A 25,676-nucleotide genomic window follows, 5' to 3' on the forward strand; every position below is an offset into this window, starting at 1 on the left:
TGAAAGTCATTTTAATGCAGTTCCCATGGTAACTGTTAAGCCTGCCCTGACGACGGAGAATTTCACTTCAGTGTGATTTTGACAGTTTGACAAGCCGGAGGAAAAGACTGAGTCAGCCTTTCATGAAGAGCTGAACCAGCTTACTAAATAGAGCCTTTCAATTCTCACACTCAGATTTAAAGCGAGTGCTCGCACAAAAGTATTTGACTCGTTCAGATCGTCATCTGCTCTGAGCGGCAAACGTGATCTGTCTCCTCCAGCCTCACAGCGAATCGGATAGTTGGCTCCTCGAAGCCTGTTTTGTAACATGTTCAGGCTTATCCGCACCACTCAGGGAGCAGTGCATCGTTTTATGTTGGATTTGCTTTAATTGTAACTTTAAATACTGGTTTGAAGCTGAAGTGCCTTAAAACTGTTTCACGGTACCGTGGGTAGACCATGTATAATTTTCTTCTGAATGAAGTAACTCAGGGATACTTTTTAAAATAGTTTAGTCTCTGCAAAACACTATTGAAATAAATCAATTGAGATTTAAATTGCTGTTTTGTCAGGTAGTGTGATATATAAGGCATCATGTCTAGCGAGCGGATTATTTTTGCGAAATGAATGCCAACAGGTTGAGTGAGAGACCATTTTGGGAAAATTACGCTTCACATAATGCTGCTTATTTCATGGCGTCTTACCTAAGAAATCATTGATTTGACTTTTGCTAGAAAGTAATTGTAATCCTTCAAAATATTGATTTAGAAATGATTTTGGTAGTCTAATGTAAGAACTGCATCCTTAGCAGCAATCTGAAATTCAGAATCTTGTATTCAACAAACCCCTTTAACAACATGCAATTACATGTGACATACATTTAACTAAATTGTGTCTGGAGCTCTAATCTTTTCAGTAAGTGAACACTTGTACTTTTCATGCTTTGACTTTCATCATCAGACTTTTTTTTGCCAGAAAAAGACATTTGCATATCTTGTGTTGCAGTATAAAAACTGTCAGAAACGTAATGTAGATTCAGAGAAGCCTAGAGCTTGTGCAAATGTCCTGGCCTGTGATGATTTGGGCGTACCAAATACAATTAAACAAGGATGTGTCAACATTACGGTGTACTGTGGGAGGGAGCCTTAGTACTGTGCACACAGTTTACACGGTTTATGAGTTACTGTACAAAAAGGAACATTGTGTAATATTGTATACATCTAATTTCTGAAAAAGTATGTGTATGAATATTCCTACATTTGTGCACCACATTTTCTCCCCTTGAATCCGAACATTTTCATAAATGTAAAAAGAATTCTGGGGTCTGATTTTATTCAGTTATGTATGTGTCAGGAAGTGAACCAAGGACAATGACCCAGATTCAGCTGCATTAAGTTTATTTACAACCCTCTGCTGTCACTTGTCACATGCTGTGGGAGCACATTTGGTGTCAAAGGAGGAAATACAGGGCTGGGGGAGGAGGACATCTGTTGTCACATCTTAGATTATGATCTCTATTTAAAATAACATTGCGGAGATATTTGCTTTTAGTTAATATCCTCATTTCAAAAACACTAACATAAATGGAATCGTCTAAAGTGTAAAAAAAACTTTAAAATCAGCCAGCAGAGGCTGTTGCTGTCGGTAAATGGGATCTTCCCTCTTTGAAATGAGGATATATTGAGTTAGTCCTAATCCTTAATCCCATCAACTCAAAACCACACCAACAGTATGAGCCACACAGTCGCTTCTAGGAGCAAAGGCTGCAGCTCTGTTGCATCAACTGTAACAGGTCTTCAATCATTTCCTCAATCACAAGAGTATAGGTTAGGAATGGGATGCATGTTTATGGGAACCGTAAGCTTGTGTTTGAGAAAGGCTCCTGTGTGACCATGACACAGGTCACCACAATGTTATTGCAGATAGCAGACTGTTGTTGCGCTTCTTAAAGGCTACACCAGCTAAACTATGGTAGCTGTGTCACAATCTAAAGTAAAGGTTGTCAAATAGTGTGAAATTATTTTGGCATTTATTTTAAGCTATACCCTAACTCTAAAATGTAATAATCAAAGTGAATATATTTTCCATAGCATGAAGTCGGAAGAAAATATGGCTTTTTATTGTTGGCAGTTCTCAAAGTGCTGTCTGAACACCTAAGGAGATTCAGATGATGAGATCCCTAACTTTCTGTTTTAATTTAAGTAGGCTTTTATTGAGTGTTTAAGGCTTTGTTTTCCAACACCTGTGCTAGTTAGATCAGAGTTAAGCTGCCCTTAAGGTTAACTTTCAGTTGCACATGATTTCATAACAATTCACTCAGGCTGAGGACCAAAAAAGTCTCTATCTTATGCACCTGGTTTTCGTGGTGCAGGGAAAGCATGTTTGACTGCCCGTCTGGATTGGCTCATGTTCAAAGCAGCTCTGATCAACAGTGACAGGAGAGGGCACCTAGATGGCTCCTGATGTAACAGTGTGGTCAGCATCATGGCTTCCACCCAGAGGCATTCGTCATGTTGTATCCCATTTACAGCAACTAACTTTAGAAGACCAATCACTGAAACGCTCTTTATTTATATCAACTTGCAAGCTATTAAACAGATTATCCATCTATTTTCAAAAGTACACACTCTGCCAAGGAGGTTATGCTTTTATTTAGGCTTGTTCTCTTCTTATTTTGTAATTTTGTCCTGTGTCTGAAGAATTACCAACAAAGTATTTGAGAGATTTTAATAAAACTTGTTAAAAATGTTAAGCAGGGAATCTGAATAATGGGGCAGATACACAATCTTTGTTTCACTTTTGTAAACATTGCAAGACTGATTTTTATATATTTTAAAATGTAAATGTTTTATCCTGGGAGCGCTGCTAACCTACTGGTTAAAGGGCATAATTGCAATGTTTAAGGTTCAAGCAGATTAAAGAAACTAAAACAAATGTTTCAAACATTATCTTTGGCAAATGGTTTGCTGTAATATAAAGTACATATTTTGAAAATGGAAAATATGCACGAACATGTGAAAAACAAGGGTGTATACCCCATGACCATATGTTATTGCAAGCAAATATGATCTGAGGAAGTCGTAATTTTTCTCCTTGTTCTCTTCCTCGAACTGTTTGCGTTGCTTCCACTTTGCCCCCACCCATGTCGCAAATATCTGTTCTCCTTTTCTTTCCTCTTTGTCCACCAGGCAGCCGGGGGGGGGGTCTCTGAGGAAGATGCTGGGTCCAGAGCGCGGTGTTGTCGAAGAATGGCTCTCAGAATTCAAGGTAAAAGGCTCTCCTCTCTTGTTAAAATGTTGTTCTAGAGGTCATCTTTTTTTACTACTGAGAAATCACATGCTGTAGGTGTAATAACTACTGCGATGAGTGTTGAGCGTGCTACTTCGCCCATGTCACCTCTTCAGGATTTCAGTCTTTTGTAATTGTAGTGATGCAAGCAAGAATTGTGGGCAATAAGGACAGTGAGGAGTCAGGATACTTCGATCATTGCGAACTGAATCAAGCTCAACTTGTAAACTGTTCCTGAAGGATTTATGTAACACAAAACATCCAACACAACATGCCTTCACCTAAACTTGTGTTTACAACTATTCAGATCGCACTTATCCTTTAGTTTCCTTTGAACCTACACAAACTGTTTAAGCTTAAGTCTTTAAACACTAGTTCCATGTAACATTCTCTCAGGCTTAGAGCTGTTGAAAATCACAAAATAGTCAACTTCACTTACCCATATCTAAAATGTATACATGGTAACACAGTCTTCCTTCTGTTAGTGGTCTGCTTTTTTGATGTCTGAATGTGAAACAAGGTCATGTCTGCCAATATTGTGTAAAGCTCATTGTAATGTAGATTTAAGTTCAGCTGCACTCAAGTTAAATTTTGCTTAGTCTGCTTAGTCTGAAACATGCAAGATGGAGTTTAAGGTTAAAATAGTTACAGTGAAATCTTAAAAGACGATTGCTCCTACAGCGGTTAATTTGTGAGTCATTCTGAGATTTTCTCTCAAAAGTATTGTATAAGGATGTATTCATTTATATAACAAATATCATTCTTTCCAAGAAAAACAAAACTATAAATAGCTCAGTACAGTGGCACAGTAGCTCGTTAGTTCCTAATTCTTATCTTAATTAATTAAGCTGACTTCCTGGTGTAATTTAAGATAACAATCTTGTGTAATGCTCTCTGGGAACACCGTGTTAGCTTCAGCTATACACCCAGTATAGTTGGGTCAGTTGGGTCTAAAAATATATTTTAATCTGCAATCTGTTGCAATCTGTTACCTTGCCAAAAATGAAACGGTTACAACTTACTATTCAGGATACTTTCAAAACACAACAAATCTAAAGAATAACTCTTAACAATATTGGAAATGTTTCTTCTTTAAGTCAGTCTGTTCCATAAGCATGACAACATTCTAAAAAAGGCATCTGTGCGTGGACCATTCCAAATGATCTGTATGAGATTTAGGGAGTGCTATGGAAAGGCAAGCCAGAAAAGAAGGAATGTATGTGTAATGCAGCGAGAGCACCAAATAGTGAGAGAGAAACGAGGGAGTATGACGATAGTGAGTGAAGGAATGGATTGGTATGACTCATTGCGTGAGTTGGTGCAGGCCGGGCACACTGTGTTCTGCCCTCAAAATGACCATACTTAGGCCGGAGAGGATATCTCTGCCTGCTGTCATCTGCACACAAGCACACAGTCTTGACCATTTCAAGTATTTCTCCGCAGGATGTTCTGAGCCTGTCAGATATCATCACTCTGGGTTGTTCGGTTCCTTCAAAGAGTTATTTCGTCATTTGTTTTATCCGATTTCACTCAACCTCGCACACTGGTTTGCCCAGTCAGTGTTTTCTCCACAGTGCTTTTTAAAACTACTTGAGAAAAAAGGCCTTTTTCCTCAAGATTTATTGACATGTCACAATAGAAAAAGCACACAGTGTAAATAATACAATTGAATTATGAGTGAATTCAATGTAGCTGCTTCGGTTTCAGGGTCACTGTTTCAGTGCATGCTGGTTTACTGGAACATTTGAAAAGAACAAAATCAACCTTAATGTTATTGTGGACATCTTTCATTTTGAATGAGGTGAAAATGCAAGGGTATGAATTTGTGCCATTTTAGATGTGGATGGAGAGTGACAAGAAATTAGTTAACCTGTGGTTTCAAAAATAATTAAAAAGATCATTTATTTGGGCAGCTGCTGGTTGAGAAATAGGTGAACATTGGAACATGGAACCCAAAACATGCTTGATACTTTGTAATTGTATTATAACAATGCCTTGAATCCTATACAACTTAAAAATAAAGAAATGTGCGTGCAGTTGCTCATCAAACCTTTGTCTCTCCTCACTTCAGTCCCTACCAGAAAACCGCATCCCCAGCTACGCCGGCAGCCTTCATCTGAAGAAGTCCCTGGTGTCGGCCCTCTACAGAGTCATCCAGGACCCCAACAATGAGGTGAGAGAACCCCCACTCCTACTGTAAACTGTGTCACAATTTGTGTTCTTCCATACTAACACTTGTTATTTTGAGTGCATAAATGCATTCACACTGCAGTGTTTCCCCTAGGATGGAGTCATAGCAGCGGTGCTAAGGCACGCGGGCCCAGCAAAATGTGAGCGCGGCGCGCGTGGACATTTTAAGTGTGTGCGCGTGCGAAGTGCTTCCCGCCATTATGTTTCTATTTGTCTGCCAGCACAAGAAAGACACATACATCATTAAAGGCTTCAAATGTATTCAGTATTGTATGAACATAATTGGTGGTTGGACATCACATCCTCTAGGGGGGTCCGGGGGTATGCCCCCCCGGGAAGATTTGTTTTTACATTTTAATATAAAATGCTTCAATCTGGTGCACTTTGAGCACACAATGACTAGAGACTAGATCTAACTCTAAACACCCATATGAAAAAGATCGTTTTACATTTTAATAATCAAATAATTGAACATACCAATAAACTACCATAGCCAATAACACATATGTAACTTATTTTATTTTTGTTGTTCATTTACATCACTTTCATCAGGCAATTTTTTAGTTTAATATCAGGTGTCAAAAGAGCATGGCACCTAGTAATGAATGTGCCAAATGTCTCCACTTCGTTCCACTGCCCCAGTGACTTGAATATCTTGGGTTCTGCCACCCTTCATGCAGATCTAGATCCCTCCGCTTCGCGTCGGGATCCTGATCAGCCTGTCGGGTGTTCTTTTCCCCATAATGACCGCGTCGCTGCACATTATCCCTTACAAACTAGCTAAGTTAGCTAGATGTAATTCATTCTTAACTGTAGGCTTTTATCAAAGTATTAATTTACTTAATCTAAATGTAACAACATTTTAAATTATAATAACTTACATTTATGGCGTTATGACCTTCTTCTTGATGTGATTGTGTCCAAATAAAGTTATGTCTGCTTCAACTTGCTGTTGTCTGTCTTGTCAGGCAGTTTTCCTTCAGCTCTGAAAATGACAGCTTTCCCGCGTATCGGTGGCTCGAAGTTGCCGCGAGCGCTAGGGGGCAGCACTTATAATTATTTTAATAAAAAAAAAAAAAGATTTTTTTTTTTTTTTTTATCTGCTTGGGGGCTTGCGCCCCCTAGCAGCGCCGCTGCTGAAAACATATAGGGGAAACACTGCACTGACCGGTATGGCAAAAAGCAGTGGTGCGTGGACACATCAGGCTTGTTGGATTTAAGACAACACTTCCTGAAACGCATGCACTATTCAAGTGCGTAGATAATGTACTACATGGAAGTGTCCACAGTGAGACACGGAAATCAAATATTCCAAGTATGGCTGTTTTTTTTTTGCTCCATGACTCACACAGTATAATTTGTCTTAGTTGGCAGTGAGAATAGAACGCACACAAAACTGTGTCTGCCAGCTACACTTTACACAGGGAGAGACTGAAACATCTGCTGCCCACACTAGAAGTTATGTGCATAGTCATAGATGCAGAAACAGAAACTTTATAAACACACACTAGGTTACATTTATTTATTTTAGCTGTGCTGCAACACACAAGCACCTCACTGTTTTTAAATGTCTTCAAAACCAGCATGGCTAAACCTGTATTTTCTCTTTAAAGGACCTAATGAGGTACTTTTTGAGCAATGGCCCAAGGCACTCAATGAGACGGGACTTTCATTTCATTCTAATTATAAAGTTGGTGCCTTACAACCCCCCCCCCCCCCACCCCCACCCCCAGTTTTTTCCCGCTTCTTCATGGTCGAATTTGGGTGTCAAGCAACCAGGGATCTAAATTCCATTAGTGTTGTCGATCTGGCTGCACAATCCCATTAACGGTAGGACAAGTGATGTGTGTGTGTGTGTGTGTGTGTGTGTGTGTGTGTGTGTGTGTGTGTGTGTGTGTGTGTGTGTGTGTGTGTGTGTGTGTGTGTGTGTGTGTGTGTGTGTGTGTGTGTGTGTGTGTGTGTGTGTGTGTGTGTGTGTGTGTGTGTGTGTGTGTGTGTGTGTGTGTGTGTGTGTGTGTGTGTGTGTGTGTGTGTGTGTGTGTGTGTGTGTGTGTGTGTGTGTGTGTGTGTGTGTGTGTGTGTACAAAGTGTGCTTGACTTTTGCATGTTTGGTGTTTTTGGCTGATGACATGGAGGGCCATATGCCTTTTTCAAGTTCATTAATAAGTTGACACACACACACACACACACACTGACAGTAGTGCTGTGTGGGCACTCTCTTCACTGACCCCTGAGCAGTATAAACACATTGGCTCAGCTGGCTCCCCCGAGAGAACATCTGACCAGACTTCCATTGTAGTGATTTATCCCCTCTGCTCCTACACGCCTCCACTTTTGACCCGCTGCAAAACTTTCCCTCCATCAGTCCATCCCACCGTGCCTTCAGTGCTTTAGTCAGGATGACATTCATTCATGTTTTATTATAAGCCATTTATTTGTTATATTTGGAGCTTGCGTTTCCGCCAGGGGGCCGTCTTTGCCGTCATTTGACGCCCTTATTCAGCTCGGGACGCCCTGAACTCGAGCCGAGGGTGTCCACAAATATTAATAACTCGAGAGAAGATCGAGAGTTTTTATCGCTTGAAATGACAAAAAGGAAAAAGGACAAGGACATCCCTCTGTTGGAGGGGCAAAGGAGTCTGGTGGGATTATTTTCGGAGTATTGAAGATCGTTTCCCCGATATCGAAGGTGCCTGCCACAGGACAACACGGAACATGCACGATTTGGACGCGATGAGCGGGGGGTTTTTTAGTGGAGCACGCGTGAACTGCGAGCACCAGGGCCTCGCAGCGGCGAAACTGAGGCTCCGTGGTAAACTGTGGTAACATGAAGAGCTGTTTGGGAGCTGAAAGAGAGCCGAGCCAAATGATCTGGCTCACCCCCCCCGGCTGAAAATAATGTATCTAGCCTCTCAAAAATGTTTTATTTCATTTCTCAGTTTTGTATCATGTTAAACTGAATATATGACTGGACTGACACAACAAGACATGTAAAGACATTTGAGACTGACATTTTTCACCATTTTCTCACATTTTATAGCCCAGGTGATTATTTTTGTTAATCTAGGGGGAAAAGGCATTAGTCGATTTAATACAAATGTACTTTCAGCCTCCTCTTCCATCTTGTTTTTCATTTTATCTTATTTTATATCTCTGGCATAGTAATATGTAAATGTACCTTAATTCCACGAGAGTCTGAGACTTCGTACTGATTTGCATTCCTTATGTCCCCTCCTACATTCCAGCTGATGGAGCCGGTGTGCCACCAGCTGTTCGAGCTGTACCGGAGCTCTGAGGACCGCCTGCGCCGCTTCACCCTGCAGTTCCTCCCCGAGCTGGTGTGGGTTTATCTGCGCATCACGGCGAGCCGGGACCGCCAGAGCAACGGCTGCATCGAGGCCCTCCTCCTGGGCATTTATAACCTGGTGGGTGTCTGTAGAAGTGTGCAGGGAAGCACTGGCAAAACCTTCTAGTAGTGTGTTCACTTAGCACAATGCTAGCTTACCGAGGATTTTATGTGGGCTATTATGCATCAACACTCTTTTCTTTAGTCTATTAACAATTACTAAGAGAGTCAGAAAAGCTAGTAGAAGTGGCTTTTAGACTTCATTACAGCTGGTCGGGACTGCCAAAGTTAAGTCCCTAAGGTTCGATTTGCCCTGGCAGATGTTCTTGGTTGAAAGAAATGTAATTGTGAATGTGTCATTTTAAACAGTTATAACTTAAATTGGTGTTGTTTTGTTTGTTGTTAGGTTAAAAAAGCTCTATATTTAAAGTATCGCAAAATGATGACTTGTCTAATAGTCTGAGCAAGGACATCCAGAGTAATACTTTGTTCAGGAAGTCCGTTTGGCACAAGTGAGGTAAGGAGAGGTAGTGGCACACAACACATTTGGATTATTTATTGCTTTCGGCTAGCCATTAAGTTTCAGTTTTGGCCCTCAAAGCGAGAAGAATTGGGCAGTTGTGGTCAAGGTCAAGACTGCCTTAGAGGCACTCTGAGTCCCTGCAGCTTGAGGGATGATGCCCTGTAAACGACCCTGACAGAGTAACACTTCATTGTTATCACCATCATCTCCATCAGCAGGGATACCCACAGTGTCATAGTTCCCGCTGTTGAAATGAACTCTTGGAATACATGATGCTGTCTCACCAGGATAGTGTTGCTGTTATATTGTCGATCTACAAAGAAACCCTTATTTTTATTCCTAATTCCACTTATTTAGTCATTAGTGAGCCTCAGTATCTGACTTTGATGAAATAATATGCCATTATTTTTCCACTGGTGAATATGGATGAACACAGGTAGATGTGATATTTTTAGATGAAAGGCTGATCTTTTCTTTCAACCGTATCCAATCACATTTGTTTCTATAACTTTGAAGATAGCTGTGAAAGGCTCTGTGTTGATATTTGGTTATCTCTTTGGACTTAATAATACAGGTAAAACATTAGCGAGGCAGTACGCCTGTTGCCATTAAAGACAATCTACAGGGAAATCTCCGGTTAATGGACAGACCCAGGATAGATTGCATCACCAGGAAACACCCTTAGGGAAATGGGCTAAGAGCTAGAGATATCAATAGGAAGAGCTCCATGTCAGCCAACACCATTGAAGGTATATCCATGCATAATTTATTCCTCCATACAACTCCACACTCACACACTCCGCTGTCCTGTACATAGACGTTTCTCCTATGTTCATTGGTGACTCTGCTCTGACAAACAGCTCTGCTCTCAGCAGCTCCATTAGATATTCAGAGATATACTTCTGGCCAGTGAAGGGCAGGACAAGGCCTAACGTTGGGGAATACAATTGAAAAATACTTGTTTGGTAACCCAAGTTATGGATGCTTTGAAGAGTCAACTTGCTTTTGTGGCTTTTTATTTGCATTCATTTACTAAGCCAGGGAAAAAGAACCTGACCACTTTGACAGAAAATGTTGCAGTAAAAGCACATTCATCCATATTTAATGATACAACATAAACTCAACCACATAATACATGGATTATACAAATAATACCCAGGATTTTTACACACTTAAACTTCAATGGGTTCCTTTTTTAATATGCTAATGTGTCTCTGCGCTTTCCTCGCATCTCTTCCTCACGTCTCCCATTGAGGAATGTGAAAGAGATTTCTGCTTTAGTAGCGTCGGTCTTAAGAGACGTCGGTTTCTTATGGCGGCACAGCTTTGTGTCACCTAGAGGTTTGTCATGTATGCGTCACACCACTTCACAAAGACTTCTACTTAGGATGCTCCTGTGTTAAGTTGCTCTAAGCGCCTCTAGAAGTCTCCTCGCTCCACGTCTCCTCAAGGTGCATTTAAGGGATTTGAAGATCCTCCACGATTGCAGAGTGGAGACGATTTTCAGGGTGGAGAGAGGACGTGAAGAAGCACAAGCTAGCGTAATGAAAATAGCCTAGGTCCCCCAATCAGTTTTCCACTAGGCTAACATGTTGTAAAAACAATTACTTTGATAATGACTCTTACACACCTCTTGAATCTTCCTCGACGGCACGTAATTGGTTTACAGAGCAAAGTAGGAATAGCAAGTGCTTTTTGGCAAATGAAGAATGCTCATCTCAACGTCTCTGTGAATGGACTTCATTATCGCTTCCACTGCGGCTGCGACTGGTTCAGATAATCAGGCATTACTTTTAGAAACGGCATCATGTTCATGGACTCATTCATCTTTGGGCTATGTATCACAATTGGAATTGAGTGGTGATGGTGCTCAGTGACATTTAATCTGTCAGTCAATAACACGTCCCAGTCTTACACCAACAGCGTGAGAGTCGGGGGACGGTACAGTCATCCGTATGCTGCCAAATGCTTTCGCCCAATGAAGGGCTTATCTGGGTAAAAGATTTGCAATCAGAATTGAAAGCTGAATATAGATAAAAATCAAGCATAACACTGTTTAAAACAATTCTCTTTTCCTGTAATAACAATTTTTTCTGTCTTTTTTTCCTTCTGTTTTTTGTTTTGCAGGAGATCGTTGACAAAGAGGGCAACAGCAGGCTCCTCTCCTTCACAATCCCATCTCTGTCCAAACCATCGATTTACCATGAGGTGGGGCTCCCGCCTATGAATTATTTTTCGTATATACAGCACCACTCTACTATTTACTTTCACTGTTCTTGCCCTTCTCGTCCTCTTTTGCTGATCCGTCTCCTTCTCTCTGTCTTTGCATTCTTCCCGCTGACTGTTACAGAGATTTATTTAAGTGGTTGTTTGGGAGATGACAACTCCTCAGTGTCAAATGCTACAGGAGGTCCATTTTCATTAACCTCACCTTCAGGTCTTATCCATCTGTGTGTTTAAAGGTGTCAGAAGACACTGAACAAAGCCTCCTCAGCTCACTTATCGTGTACAGCAAAAGGTTCACTATGAATCACCTTTTGAGTAAGATTGTCCCATTTATTTTTGCTCTTTCTTAGGATGTTCAGCCTGAGGGTAATAATTAGTTTTGACTAACTATCACCTGAAGTCTCTCAGAAGGACTGAACTCTCTTAGTTTTGTTATCCACCAGTCTGATTTTGAAAATATTTAGCATGAAAATGTGGGTAGGCATACAAGGTCTAGGCAGGTTCTTCTGTTGCTTTAAAATAAGCTGACTTTAAACTTCTATCCATCGTTAGTAACCTGTCTGCTAAAACAGGTCACAGTATTGACTGTTGTGTTGACCTGGATTTCACTAGGAAGTTGTTTAACAGGGACTGCTGACCTAGAATCTTTTACTGAGGGCAGAGAGAAGCAGTGTTTGGCTAGTCTCTAGGGTTTTTTCTGCAACACAAAACAGAGCAAACAATATTTATTCATGCAGTATGACAGCCGTCAGTAGGTGCTTGTGAGTGTGCTCGTGAGTGTCGATGGGTCTACAGTGTGTGGCACATGCTGAGGGCGATTCATCGCTGTAATTACAAGCTTGAGAGGCTCTTCCCTCCATGCTGTGAGAATGAAGAAAGCATGGAGGCGGGTGAGGGGAGGTCTTGGTGCGTGTGTGAGTCACATCAAGCTTCCCAGGCTGTAGTACGGCTCAACGCATCACAGGGCCTTTTCCCCAGACCTCCAGCATTAGCCTGCTCCCCAGTCTCTCTTTTTGAAAGAGCCCCCCCTCCATCACCAATAGGCATCACCCAAGATACGTATGACAGAATATCAAGTCGGTTTAGGGGTGACTTTTGTTCCGCACGCCATCAGAATAGAGTGGTCATGTAGCATATTCTCACTTTGACATTAACAGTTATTTGTCACTGTTTCAGTCGTTACTTGTGCTACAGTACTTTCCCCTTTATTTGTTTTTAATAAAATACAGGGTTTAAAAAGGATTTGCTTATTCTCTATCAACTTTATTTGCTCTGTTTGATTATTCCGATTGAGCTAAAGAAACACATTAGAAATATGTTTTAAAACACAAATACTGTAGCTAAGCTAATTAGACAACCAGTGGAACTTCCTGCTTTCATACAGTGCAGACGCTTTTCTTCTTGCTCTCACTACATATCTGTTGTATCATTTTTTTAATAGCATCACAGATCAGGTAGTGACAGCTGAAACGAGTGCCTGACTTATTAAAGGTTCACCATGTGATGTTTGAAGTAACACCTTGACATTTACACCACAAAAGGTTAATGTTTTATTTCATGAAAGTGAATGACCTTTATGGTGGTAGGGGAGGTTATCTTTATCTCAGGTGAGGTGTCTCACTTCAACTATAAAACACTGCAGGACACCCTAACCTGTCAGAATAGGTGCACAGAAGGTAGTGGAGGGACTCAAATAGAAACACGGATGAAATGGTTGAAAGGAACATTTTAAGCTTAATGTATCATGAAGGGCTGTGTAGAAGATACAGGGAGAAATGCAACACGTAACTTTTAGTGGCAAAGTTGTGCAGTCAGCAGTTTCTCGCTGAACATGGATACAAATCCCAACTTTAGAACCAATAAATAGGGCGACCAGAAAGCAATCAGGCGCTGCCAGTTAATGCTCTCAGGGGAGAGAGAGTTTGGCGGAGGTCCAGTTGTAATATCAATCGTCTGTAATGAAATCTGAACACTAATCACAGCAGTTTTCCATCTGAGCAGAGCAGAGGCCCCCCTTTGTCAATCAACAACTTGATGGGCACAACAGCTTGTTTGCTCCACATTACAATCGCAACATCATCATCGTCAATTTAGTAGCATGTTGTAAGAGCCACCACAGTGGACAAGTGTTTAATTAATGGGAGACAGGCGACAATTTTCCAGTTTCATTCCCGTCTATAATATGAAGGTTTTTACAAATGCTTTTAAGATATCATGAATTAACTGATTTATATAACATTTAATTCCTAAATGTATTGGGGAATTGCTTATTTTGACTGTATTTTGACAGTTTTGAACATATTTTCTGTTTATTTTGAAACTTTTTTCTGTTTTGTGACACAACAAGTTGTCCATGTTTCCCTCTCAAAACCCATAACTCAAGATTTTTGAAACGGCTTTATCAAATGTTCAGATTTCGATCCTGGAAACAAATGCAAATTAGCATTCACAGCGGAATAAGATCATTCCTCATTTGCATATGTAAATGTACATGACATCTCAAATAACTTTTTTAAACGTTTCTGTATGTAAGCAATCTGCTGTGGAAGTTTCATGGTAATATTTATTAGCTATTTATTAGTTAAAATGTAAACTAAAACTGTTTATTTTTGTTTTTAGCCTTCTAGCCTGGGGTCCATGGCATTAACAGAGGGGGCCCTCTGTCAACATGATCTGATCCGAGTGGTGTACAGCGGCCTCCACCCGCAGAGAGAGACCTTCACCGCTCAGAACAGGTAACACTCCATCAGCTGTTAACAGACAGGGAATAATCTGAGACGCAGTAACGCCACAAAATGGATTAAATGGCAGCCGTTTAGAGACATTATGCTAAGTCTTCTGTTCTGAACGGCTCACCAGAGAGGCGAACCTTTTGTTGCTTCTTGGAGACAGAGAAATGGCAGCGCAGTGGGCCGTTTAGCCTCACTAAACACAGGTGGCACCGCCAGACTGTCATCATTCCCTCCTATTTATTTTGTTCCTTTCTTTCACATATCACCCTTCCCCATAAGATGAAAAATACCTTTTAAGATGATCAGAGCATAACCCTCGACTCTCATTCAGCCTCTTCTGCCCAGACTAAGCAGACCTGAAAGCTTTCTTGGCTCTTACAATTTTCTCTGCAGCTGTGGATGAATGGTAATCTTGGCATAGTAATGAAGCGTGCTGGAGTCCTGCCAGAAAATGGTGGTGCTTTTTGTTTGCAGTGACACATGCGCAGAGACTGACACAGCATCAGCTCTGGTACCTCAGAGGTGTGGGGGCAGCACAGATCACACTGGTCATCCCAGCCTTGTCCAAAGCAGCGTCCCCCCAGTGTCATAAATACATTGAATGGATTTCAGCAGGGCTGGGCTTATCTGGAAACCCATTTGTGTGCCCGGGCCTGAGATAGTGTTTATGAGAAGAAAGCCTGAAGCTCCTGAGCGTTGCCGGCTCACTCTGACTGATGATATACAACGAGGCCATTTACCTCCCCCTGCGCACAGTCAATTATGGCCCTTACACTCGAGGTCTTCCTTCTGGATGTACTCTATCAATACACACACTCTCCAAAATACACATGCACCAAATGGGGATGCAAAATATTGATATTTGTACAGAGATTTGAAAATGGATCACTTCAAGTAGGTTGTTTTGCTCTCATTTCAACACCATGTCTCTTCACCAGGAGCATCACTGATCTATGAGACTTTACTAACGCTGTCCGAAATGATCTTGAGAATTGTCCTCATGTGTCTGCAGTCCTTCAAAACAGAAGACCACAAACCCCTTAACTCTAATGTAATATTTCATTGTATGCGTCATTTGTCAACATGACATTTGAATTTTGAAACACCTCACTCTGTTATCAAAGAACCAAGGTTACGTTAAATAACCCAAAGTGTTTCACGGCAGCAGATGGCTTTGAATTGTCGAGAATATGAGGTATATTTTTTGATTTCCACGCAACACACTGACTGCAACAAGTGAAAACAATACAACAGATATGAATTTACATCATTCTTATAATGTTTTATCTATTTTTGCCTTTGTTGCCAAAGTAAACCGTTAGCACCGTGTAAGCAGCCCACTTTTTAGCTCAGTCCCCTCCATAGTCACTTGTGAGGGCCGTGTGCGTGCGTTCTTTCTGAAGACTCTAAGGCTGCAGCCACACGAGGACGATAACAGTCGTATCGGCTACAGTTCTCTATCAGATAGATCAGTGACCACCAACTGGCGGCCCGCGAGCCACTTCCGGCCCGCCAGACATTCTCATCCGGCCCGCACAACGAGGGTGACTGTGGCGTTGGCGGAGTGGTTACTGCGTTTGCCTCCCACCCATTTTTTTACAACGTCTCATGAGTAATGTGCAGTACCGGAGTCCAACAGAGAGGCAGCAGCTGCGGGTCAGTAGACTGCGTAACCTTCCCTGCCTTGAAGAAGAACTGATCCTTCGTTGTGAAGAGTCTGGTTAATGCGCTCCGCACCACAGCAGTAGCCCAGCTGCGACAGAGTCCAACAGAGAGGCAGCAGCTGCGGGACAGTAGCCTAGAAGCAGGGTTGGGTTTTAACGGAATACATGTAACGGCGTTACGTAATCAGAATACAACAATAGGCTAACTGTATTCAGCTGGCATTACATTTGAAAAACGACTAATCTGATTACAGTTACTTTCGTAAACCTGAAGTGAATACATTTTGGAATACTTATTGGAATCATTGGTGGAAAAGTTTCCTCACAAAATGTAATATTCATTACCGGCAGAACTGTGTGCACACTGCACAGCGCTGCAGCATGTCTGAGCGAGAGAGAGAGATGCAGCGTTTCTGTGAGGCCCCGCCCCCGCACGCAGATGAGAGAGAGTGATCTCTTTTTAAATATATTGAAAGTTAGAAACGGAGATGGTTAGATAACATGTGCAAGATAACGTTTATGTAGCATTTCTTTATTGTCGAAATCATGACATTTCATAACGGGATCAAATCAAAGGGAAAGGCCTGCTGCTGCTGAATGCATGGTGACTGGAAACAGTTTTAAAAGTTATTACATGGGTTCAGATAATAAATAATAATGATAATTCAAGCTATTTAGGGGCACCTTTCAAAGCACCCAAGGACACCTTACAATACATAACATATTCCAAGGAAAGGTTTTAAGACAGGACAAAGAATGCAGTCCGGGTGATGTTTTTTATGTGGGGTGCAGATGAGAGAGCTGTTCACCAAAACATACCCATCTGTTATGGAAAAAGAAAGTATTCCAAAAGTATTCTAAAAGTAATACGTTACATTTTTAAGTCACGTAACTGTAACTGTATTCTGATTACTTTCAGAGCATGTATTCAGTATTCAGTAACTGATTACGTTTACAAAGTAACCCTCCCAACCCTGCCTAGAAGTGATCCTTCGTTAGTGTGAAGAGGCTGCTAAGCTTCATGCGGTCCGCAGTACCTGAGCGTGCTCCACTAGCACGATTTTTTGCTTTTGGTGCATTTTGTGGCAGAAGTACAGCGCCTATTACAGGCCCGGCATATGTACTACAGCGTCTCCAGCGGTTCGAGCGGTCTCGCGTGGACGGACACGTTTCTGGTGCGTATAGCGTGTGGACGGAAGACTTTTTTGATAACGATTTCGGTGCGTTTCCGAACTTTCCGTTATCATCCTTGTGTGGCTGCAGCCTAAATGTCGTATAGCACCTTTAACAAAAGTTAAATATAATGCGTGCATATGCCCTGTGAATCAGATCTGCTCCAAAACGGCTTCTGAACTATCCCTTGCTACACCTTTCCTCCGAGTTTTATGAAAATGGGGCATTTACAAAAACTGAACCATAACCTCTTTAGCGAAGGTCATTGCTGCCTTATTGCTGAATATTGCTCCAATAAAGTCCCGACTCTACAGACATGGTGTGTTGATAGTTTAAGGGCGATCCCTGCAGTACAGCAGGCTTTTATTCATAGGTAGTTCACTAGGAACAAAACGGCTTAGGCAAGCCGTTTTGCTTAACAGACTATTTTACAGTTTCAAAGTTGATAAATTGCATGAGCACCTCTACTTAATTGTCTACAGCAAAGATTTCAACGTTATAGAATAGAATGTTAAACGATAATTGGACAGGTTGGGGTTTAGCTGAATTTAATGAAAGCTGCTTTTAGAATATTACATAATATCCTTCTTGGTGGAGTGAATGACAGTCTGTTCTACTGTGCTTCATTCAGACTGTTTTTATGATTGCAGGTTTGAAGTGCTGTGTTTCCTCATGCTCTGCTACAACTCTGCTGTGGTGTACATGCCTCTGTCCTCCTACCAGTCTGTCTGCAGAATGAGCTCACGGTGAGGAAAACTAATGTAAAAAGAATGTGGAATGTTTTCTGGTCTTTTATTGTCCAACGTTTTGTCCTTTCTTTACCCTATGAGTGACCACCTGCTCCTCTCCTACCTCCATTACATGCTCTACTGAATCTAGCATTAAATAATGTCCTCCACCCTGTAGCCATACTCTGACCTTGATACAGACGGCCCTGGTTGCAGGAGGATCTGATAAGTACTATTTCCTAAAGGCTCAGTTGTCTGCGGATGAAAGCATCGCTGCTGGATACCTGTCCATCTGGGAAACACAGCGATGCCCTGGAGTGAGGAGAAAGGCTTAATGAGGAATTCACAATGTGAGGCTGTGTAGTGCAGCCGCCGCCCTGTGGTCGCTGTACCGCAGCTCGCAGGCGCTCCAGGATTTGAAGACTTCCCTACTGGGAGGCGGACAACGCCTGAAGGAAGCTCGGTCTAGACAGACGGCAAACTGAGACTGTGAACACTTCAAAGCACCAGAACAATGCTCAGTGTCTGAATCTAGACCCCAAACATCCCGCCGTCTGACCTTGTCTGACCTCTACAAGTGGAGAGTACATTTCCCCCCCCTTGCTGTTTGTGTGGTTTTCTAAAGTGAATGATGTTTTGTTAAGATCTTTTTCCAACCTAATGTCATCATTCTTGAAAAATACAATAACGTCTCAAATTTGAATTACATTTGGACTTCACCTTAATGAAAATGTAATAATAATAATGTTATATCTTGACCAGTGATGCAATCCAATGTCCTGACTGCTATTATACAATTAGTTTTACCAATAATGTAATGGGTCTTTTTTTTTTTTCAGAACTGATGCATCATTTTGATCGACCTAATGTACTATTTAAAAAAACATTTCAAAGACACTGTTATATATTGCAGTAAAAAATAATACTTTTTAAAGTTATTACATTATTCCTCAACATCGTTATATCAGAAGCTTTAAGTAAAAGATCCACCTTGTAGGCAATACATTATAGTTAAAAATATTTTATTAGATTATCAGTAAGGACATGTTTCTTCATTCTTAAATTATAATATAAAATGACATTTCATTACAGTTTTTGAAAATATTACATTATTTGTTGCTACAGTTGTTTTCCTCAAGGCTCATCTTTACTCATTTTACTAACGTGACTTTGTTTGTTTGTTTACTCCTCAGGCTGTGTGTGTGTGGGTTCCCCCGGCAACAGAAGAAGCTTTGGAGGGAACCGTGCAACCGTGTGCTGCTCGACCCGGAGTTCATGGTGCAGATACTGACCGCCGTTTATCACGCCATGTATGTATCTCAAGCTGCAATTTCCGATAGTTTCCTACATGTTAGCAAACAGCTACTCATTTTAGATCAGTTTGTTCTCGACCAACTCTTGGGGGAAATATGTGATAAATAGCTGCCAAATGCTCTGCTGTGGTTGGTTGCTAGGTGCTTACTGCCTCTGTCTTCCCTTTTGACTATCTATCCCCGAGCGAATAGTTTACAGGGGATTTGTTTAATATCTAATAATAATTAAAAAAAGATGCTGCTGCCAAAAAGGAACAGAGAGTGATGCAAGGTAATCAAGTTTCACCTGACAGTAAAACAATGAACAGAAAATCGCTAAAAATGTAAAGCTGTGGGGGGGTGATGATTCTCTGTAAGTTCACCACTACGAGCAACCCCTTTCTGATCGTCACATTGTTTCCACTCTGTCATTTGATACATTGTTATTTAAAAAATCAATTAGAGCTGTACAATTGGCTTTCTTCCCTGCCGTTTTTTCATCACCACTCTTTCTGGGAAGATCATGGAGGACATTAAATAAAAGATCAAACGCAATAGGGAGAGTGATAATCTCTCGTTTGTTGCGCACATTAACAGATATCATCACCTAAAGGAGTTCCTTTATGAGCTACATAACACACTGTTTCTCATTTATGTGGCTCTGCGGGACATCACTAATGAGGGCAGTCTCTGCTAGTATTCCGCGATCCTCTGCAGAAAATCTCCTAACAGTGTACTCCACCAAGGACTGAAGCTCCCCGCTGTACGGACTGATTCCATCGGCAGTGCATTCTGGGAGCAGGTGATTTCATCCCCTATGAGGACAATTGTTGCAAAGCTGATTACGGCCTCACGTTGAAAGCTCGTCCTCGAGATGGATCCCCTGATACGAGAGTAAATGGAATCACCACGGTTAAGGATTGTGAAGAAGGAGAGGGTGGAGGGAATGAGTATGCATGCTACCTCATCGCTCCCATGAGGGTGCAATGCAGCAATCAGGAGATTGAAGCAGTCAGTTCTGCTGGAAAAAGAAGTGTGTGGGTGTAAGAATAGTAGCCTTTTTAGTAATCCCTACCATAGGTCACCCTCAGTGCCAGCCTGAAGGCTCACATTCACCTTGAGCTCTAGCAGGTGCATGTGAATGGCAGATAAATACAAATCCATTGAGGACACTCTTGGGATTTAGGTTAATAAGTCTGCTAATGCTACAGTGTATAATACCACATAAGGAGAACGAGAGGAAAGGACGCAGGGATATCAGAACAAATAGACACATGCCAGATTGTCGTTTTTGAAGGTTTGAAATGTATTCCGGACAGATTTTCCATCCTTACAACATCACAGAGTCTGTTTTAACCTGCCCATTCACAGCTTCCCCTTCATCTCAAGTGTAAAGAGACGCTCACGCATTTGTCCCCGCCTGCGTGGATCAAAGGGAGTTCAGCCGTGCAGTTTTTTTGTAAATGTTTAATGTATTTATTTCCTGCTGCTTTTCCTTTTATTAATCTCGTTCAACTGCACGGTTGTGAAATCACCTTATGCAAAGCTATCAAGATTCATTCCAAAACATTGAAACCACTCCTCCAGTTCCATGCATCCTTTATGCGAACTATTTCCATATCAGCTCATCACATTAACCCCACACAAATGACCAGGGTGGAGTTTTAAAAAACGGCCAGGGAATGGTAATTTAATGGTTAAACAGACAATAGTGTGACAGACGTAACAACTCCCTGACTGGATAGCTTCTCCTTCCCTCCCTCACTCAGGCTGCAGGCATTACTTTAGAACTAATAATAGTTCACAAGGATGTGACTCAGACATCAAGGCATTTCATCAGGCGCTCCTGTTTACGCAAATAGGCTCGCAACATGACGTTAAATGATTTTGTGTTTTGTGATGTTTAGATATAATGGAGAGTGGGAGATGGGCCGGGAAGCTCTGGAGGACGTTCTCTACCGAGCCCAGCTGGAGCTTTACTCCCAGCCTCTGTTGGTAAGAGCACCAGCACTGTGTGTCTGTGGAGTCAATCCCTTATATAACTCGACACTATAGTCTAATGATGCTTTTGATCTGCCAAACTTTACACAAATCAGCATAGACGTTTTTAATGTATATAGTACACTATGTTAATATGTTTCTGACCCCTAGTTGATTTGTATATTAGAGAGTATTCTCATTTATGCTGTATATTTTGTAGTGTGTATTATTGGTCTGAATATATGTATTTTATTTTATTTCTTTTTTCTAAACTTTGTTTTTATTTTTTTCGTTTTGAATATATGTATTTTATTTTATTTATTTTTTTCTAAACTTTGTTTTTATTGTTTTTCGTTGTTGTTACAATAATGAACAGACAAACAATATGAAAGCAGACAGGGTCATCCTGTGAAAAAAGAAATGCTTATTCGTATTTTATTCAATTTTTAAGAAATGTAGTATTTCTAATTGCTGCTTTGACAAAACAATTTCGCAACTTGGGATGAATAAAGTATATATCTTTCTCTGTCTATCTATCATAAATCAGCAAAGTCGGGCTCATAATGACGCTTTCAATCTTGTCTTACTTTTTTGGTTTCTGTGTACGTGTCATCTCCAGCTGGCAAACGCCATGAAGAACTCGCTGCCAGACAGCGCTCCCGATGAGCCACGGGGGCGCAAGGTGCTCCAGGTGGAGGTGACACCCACAATCAACCGCATCTCCATGTCAGCCATCACCACCGCCTCCATACGACGCCACCGCTGGAAGAGAGAGGGTAAGACCTGCCGTCATGGCTGCAGCCAACAGAGAAGTGGAGCAGGAGAGCTCTCGGTAGATGTGACAGCACAGTAGATCCATTACAATACCTCTTTTTTCTAGTGGCCTCATTATTGATTTAGCTCAGTTGGAGTTATGTTATGCAAGGAAAAGGAGCAGTGTTCTTAGGATTTAAGATGAAACTTACAAACGTTTCCCCCCGATCAGTGGAATGCCACATGAGAGAACTATTTGGTGAGAGAATAACTTTCCTCCTGTTTGTCCATAGCAGTGGGAAGGAATTCTGTTTCTGTGTAAAAAACAATCACACCATGAGCATCGTCAAAATGGTTTGATGTCAGTATGTAATTGTTGTTATGTAGCCTCTCTGTGTTAAAGTGCTTCTGCCGCTCACTGCTCTTATTTTGCTCGTCTTGTCTATCAAGTGTGTGCTGTGCTTTGTGTCATCAGTTAAATTTGAGGTGTGCCGTTTATGAGAAACACCCGACAAAATGGTGCCTGTGTAGATCCTACTGACTCCATTTTAACCTGAGTGATAAATGGGGCAGTTCATTTATTTAAAACTATCAATTTGTAATCTATGAACCAATTTACAGACAGCTGTTAGACCCGTTGTGCCCAGCATGAGGCCCAAATCAGCCGAGCCTCTCCGCCACTAAAGAAACACGTTTCCCCGTCTGTGTTGTTGACTCCCAGATTGTTTTGACGACTCAACCGCTGCAGAGTTGAGCCACATCGTCAATCCTCCTAGCTACAACAAGCACCACCACCGGCATCAGCATCAGCACACTCCCCGGGACCCCGCAACCAAAGAGGAGAGAGAAGGGCGGCCTCACAGCCACCACAGCAACAGCAGCAGCAGCGGCATCATTCCCCCCATCACATTTGAGGGTAGGGGACAGGGGCAGACGCTCAGAGCAGAGAGGGTCTCAGGAGGAGGTGCCGCTTCGATCTGTATCTCCCCAACCCTCCTCCTGCTCCTTCCTCTCCTCCTCCTTCAAATTGAGGGAGTTAACCTCTGCCGTACCCATATTGGCCGCCTCTTCACTTCCCCAGAGTATACTAACTCATCCAGTCTAAAAGACTCTCTGCCAACAACCCCTCTACTACTAGACCACTGCTATTTTTAGTCTAATCCAAGAATGGAAGAGTCGCTTATTCTGGGTTTGAAGGAAGTGTGGCCATTTTGCATGGGCCTGCCATCATGTCATACCTGCTCTTTTTCCTCGTCATGCCTCCAACATACTTCTGACTGCTGCCCTTGTCACTCACTGAGCATGATCAGTGCCCGGCCTGCTGCTTGCCTTATTACTCTGAGCTTTTTCAACCCTCCTTGCCTGATAATTTGTTAGTATTAACAGTGAAAATACACAGATTTTACAAAACTGGCACAGAGGAACTGGCATCTTGTGTAGTGCCATCGCGCGTTGGGTCAATCAGGCCAGCAGCAACCGTCTGCTGCATCCATTCTGCAGTATTTCAGTTCAGCAGCTTTTATTGTATGCTAACTTTTTTGTCCTTCCATGTTTGTTTTCTTCAGCTCAGTGAGTGGGAAGGAACACTTCATCATGCATGGGCACGCTACGGCAAGCTTTGAAAAATGTAACCCTGAAACACTAACATTTCAAATGACAAGGCCAAGAGAGCAGACTGAATATCGTCAAGGTTAACAAATCCAATAGTTTTAACAAAAGCTACTTCACTGCCAGAACCCGTCAGTCTTATGGCCCATTTTGTCTTGTTGAATGTGTGTCCATTTCTCTGTGTGGGTGCTCTATGTTTTAATCTTGATCACTGAGTGTCTGTGTGCAATTACTGGACATTCTGTTGCAAATAGTAATACCAACCTTAACACGTTTATTTTGGATGGGGCTGCATTGCAATGATATTAGAAATTACCAAACTAATGGATTTGCATGTTTAATCCTATTGACTACAAATGTAATTAGCATCACAACCTTTCTCCATGATGTACCAGACTTTCTTTGATTATAAGAACTTTAGAAATCTCCCTGGGGAAAATGTAATTAATTGTACTTCCTTCTTTGAAGCCATCAATCAATCAAACTAAAGTTAGCCATGGAGTGCCACAGGGCTCAGTGCTTGCACCTATTTTGTTCAAATGTATATGCTTCCGTTAGGCTATAATATAAAAAATCACCGTGTACATTTTCATTGTTATGCGGATGATACTCAATTATATTTATCTATCAAGCCTGATGAAAATAAATCTAAATATTTTATGTTTAGTTTGGTTGATTGCCTGACACGTTTTGATTGCCAAAAAGATTTAGTGCAATATATTTCATGTTTTTTTTGTGTCCATGATGATAAATGCTTTTCAACTTACTTACCAGATGCTCAAAAGATCCTAGTAGCGCTCGACTACTTGGACCTTTTTTATTTTAAAACTCAAATCAGCCTTTCATATTTATAAAAGTAGGCACAGTTATTTGGCAGTCAGCTCCATACGTTAACATTTATTTGAATGCACCATCAAGGAAGAATTTTTAAATGCCTCACAAGTCCATTGGCACACTTAAAAATGATACATTAAAACATGAAGGCAAATACATATTTACTGCAGGGGATTATAAACCTTAAACACATCACATACTGAATTGATTGGCGACTAATAACAAGCACATGAATGTGTTGCGCAAACAAAAGACACATTTTAGTTAAAATGCCTAAACATGCAAATTGACAGGTATGTTTTAGCTCTTCATCTAGCATTGGGTTGACTAGTAACGGCCTGCAGGCTGGTCCATTCAGCCCTGTGGCCTGTCAGCTCTAACCGGAGTGCTATTGATCTGATGAGGTGTGCGACTCGCCTCGGTGCTCTCCACAGATTGGCAGGCTCGCCTCCCTCTGACCGCTGGGCCCGTGCTGCAGGAGGAACGAGGGAGAGCATGTGTCTTCTCCTTATGTTATGTGCATGTCAGTCCAGACCTTTTTCTTCTCTGTTTCTCCATTTCTCTATTTCTCTTCCGGTGCTGCCTGTGATTCCCTGTGGTCTAATTTTGCTTGTCACAACGATGCATGACGGAGACAGAAGGCTGATCCTGTGTCTTAACAGGCTTTACCCTGCATATTGTATGTCAATAACGTGCCTTTTTTCTAACTCAATTTATCATCTTTTTCCATTTTCAGCTTTCAAACAATGCTGGACTATTAACGTTGTTCTGTTTAGATGCTTTTATAACAATATTGTGCCTTTTGTATCAGTTATCTCCAGAGATCATTCTTATTTTATACTGAACATAACGTGTTATGCTAGACTTATCGGGCAGGTTGTTGAGCTCCCACCTTTCCTAAACAAACAGCTGGTCAGATTTAAGTCGATCTGAATTACATCAGATGATCAAAGCTGAAGGTCATTGTGTAGCGTATTGAGCCGTTTGGTGAATGATCCCTCATTATGCACCAGCTAATGAAGCAGCGTTGTCTGTTGAGTGTTGGCCTGCTAAAGGCTATTCATTTATTCTGCACTGAATATAAAATCTCTTAACATTGTAAGTAGGGCTGCACGATATTGGAAAAAAATGACATTGCGATTCCAGCCCCCCCCCCCCCCCCCCCCCCTGCGATATATATTGCGATATGAAAACATACAGGAATTGAAGAAAAGGCAGTTTTTTTCCCGCAAACCATCCTTTCTTGAAGTTATCAGAGCAACAAGCTGAGCTAGCTCGGTTAGCAGCGCCGAACTGCCCTGGAGGAACACATGAAACTACTTTATTCAGTGTTTTTACTTTTAATCACCGGGTCCGTGTG

General features: G+C 41.5%; 1 protein-coding gene across 5 annotated transcripts in view; it reads left to right on the forward strand.

The window, feature by feature from the left end:
* The window catches only part of LOC307029449 (hyccin 2), a 47,018-nt gene that overhangs the window by 19,672 nt on the left and 1,670 nt on the right, over positions 1-25,676 (forward strand). For 4 of the 5 annotated variants that reach the window (XM_079665468.1, XM_079665469.1, XM_079665467.1 and 1 more), the window contains 10 exons: positions 3,168-3,246; positions 5,339-5,440; positions 8,703-8,882; positions 11,454-11,534; positions 14,172-14,287; positions 17,772-17,867; positions 19,043-19,159; positions 21,049-21,136; positions 21,741-21,897; positions 22,596-22,790. In XM_079665468.1, coding sequence (XP_079521594.1) covers positions 3,196-3,246; positions 5,339-5,440; positions 8,703-8,882; positions 11,454-11,534; positions 14,172-14,287; positions 17,772-17,867; positions 19,043-19,159; positions 21,049-21,136; positions 21,741-21,897; positions 22,596-22,790 — 1,183 coding nt within the window. In that variant the 5' untranslated portion in view covers positions 3,168-3,195. The remainder of the gene's footprint in view (positions 1-3,167; positions 3,247-5,338; positions 5,441-8,702; positions 8,883-11,453; positions 11,535-14,171; positions 14,288-17,771; positions 17,868-19,042; positions 19,160-21,048; positions 21,137-21,740; positions 21,898-22,595; positions 22,791-25,676) is intronic. The other variant, XM_079665470.1, reaches the window with a different exon arrangement.

This window comes from Notothenia rossii (assembly GCF_949606895.1).
Source record: "Notothenia rossii genome assembly, chromosome: 2".
NCBI lineage: Eukaryota > Metazoa > Chordata > Actinopteri > Perciformes > Nototheniidae > Notothenia > Notothenia rossii.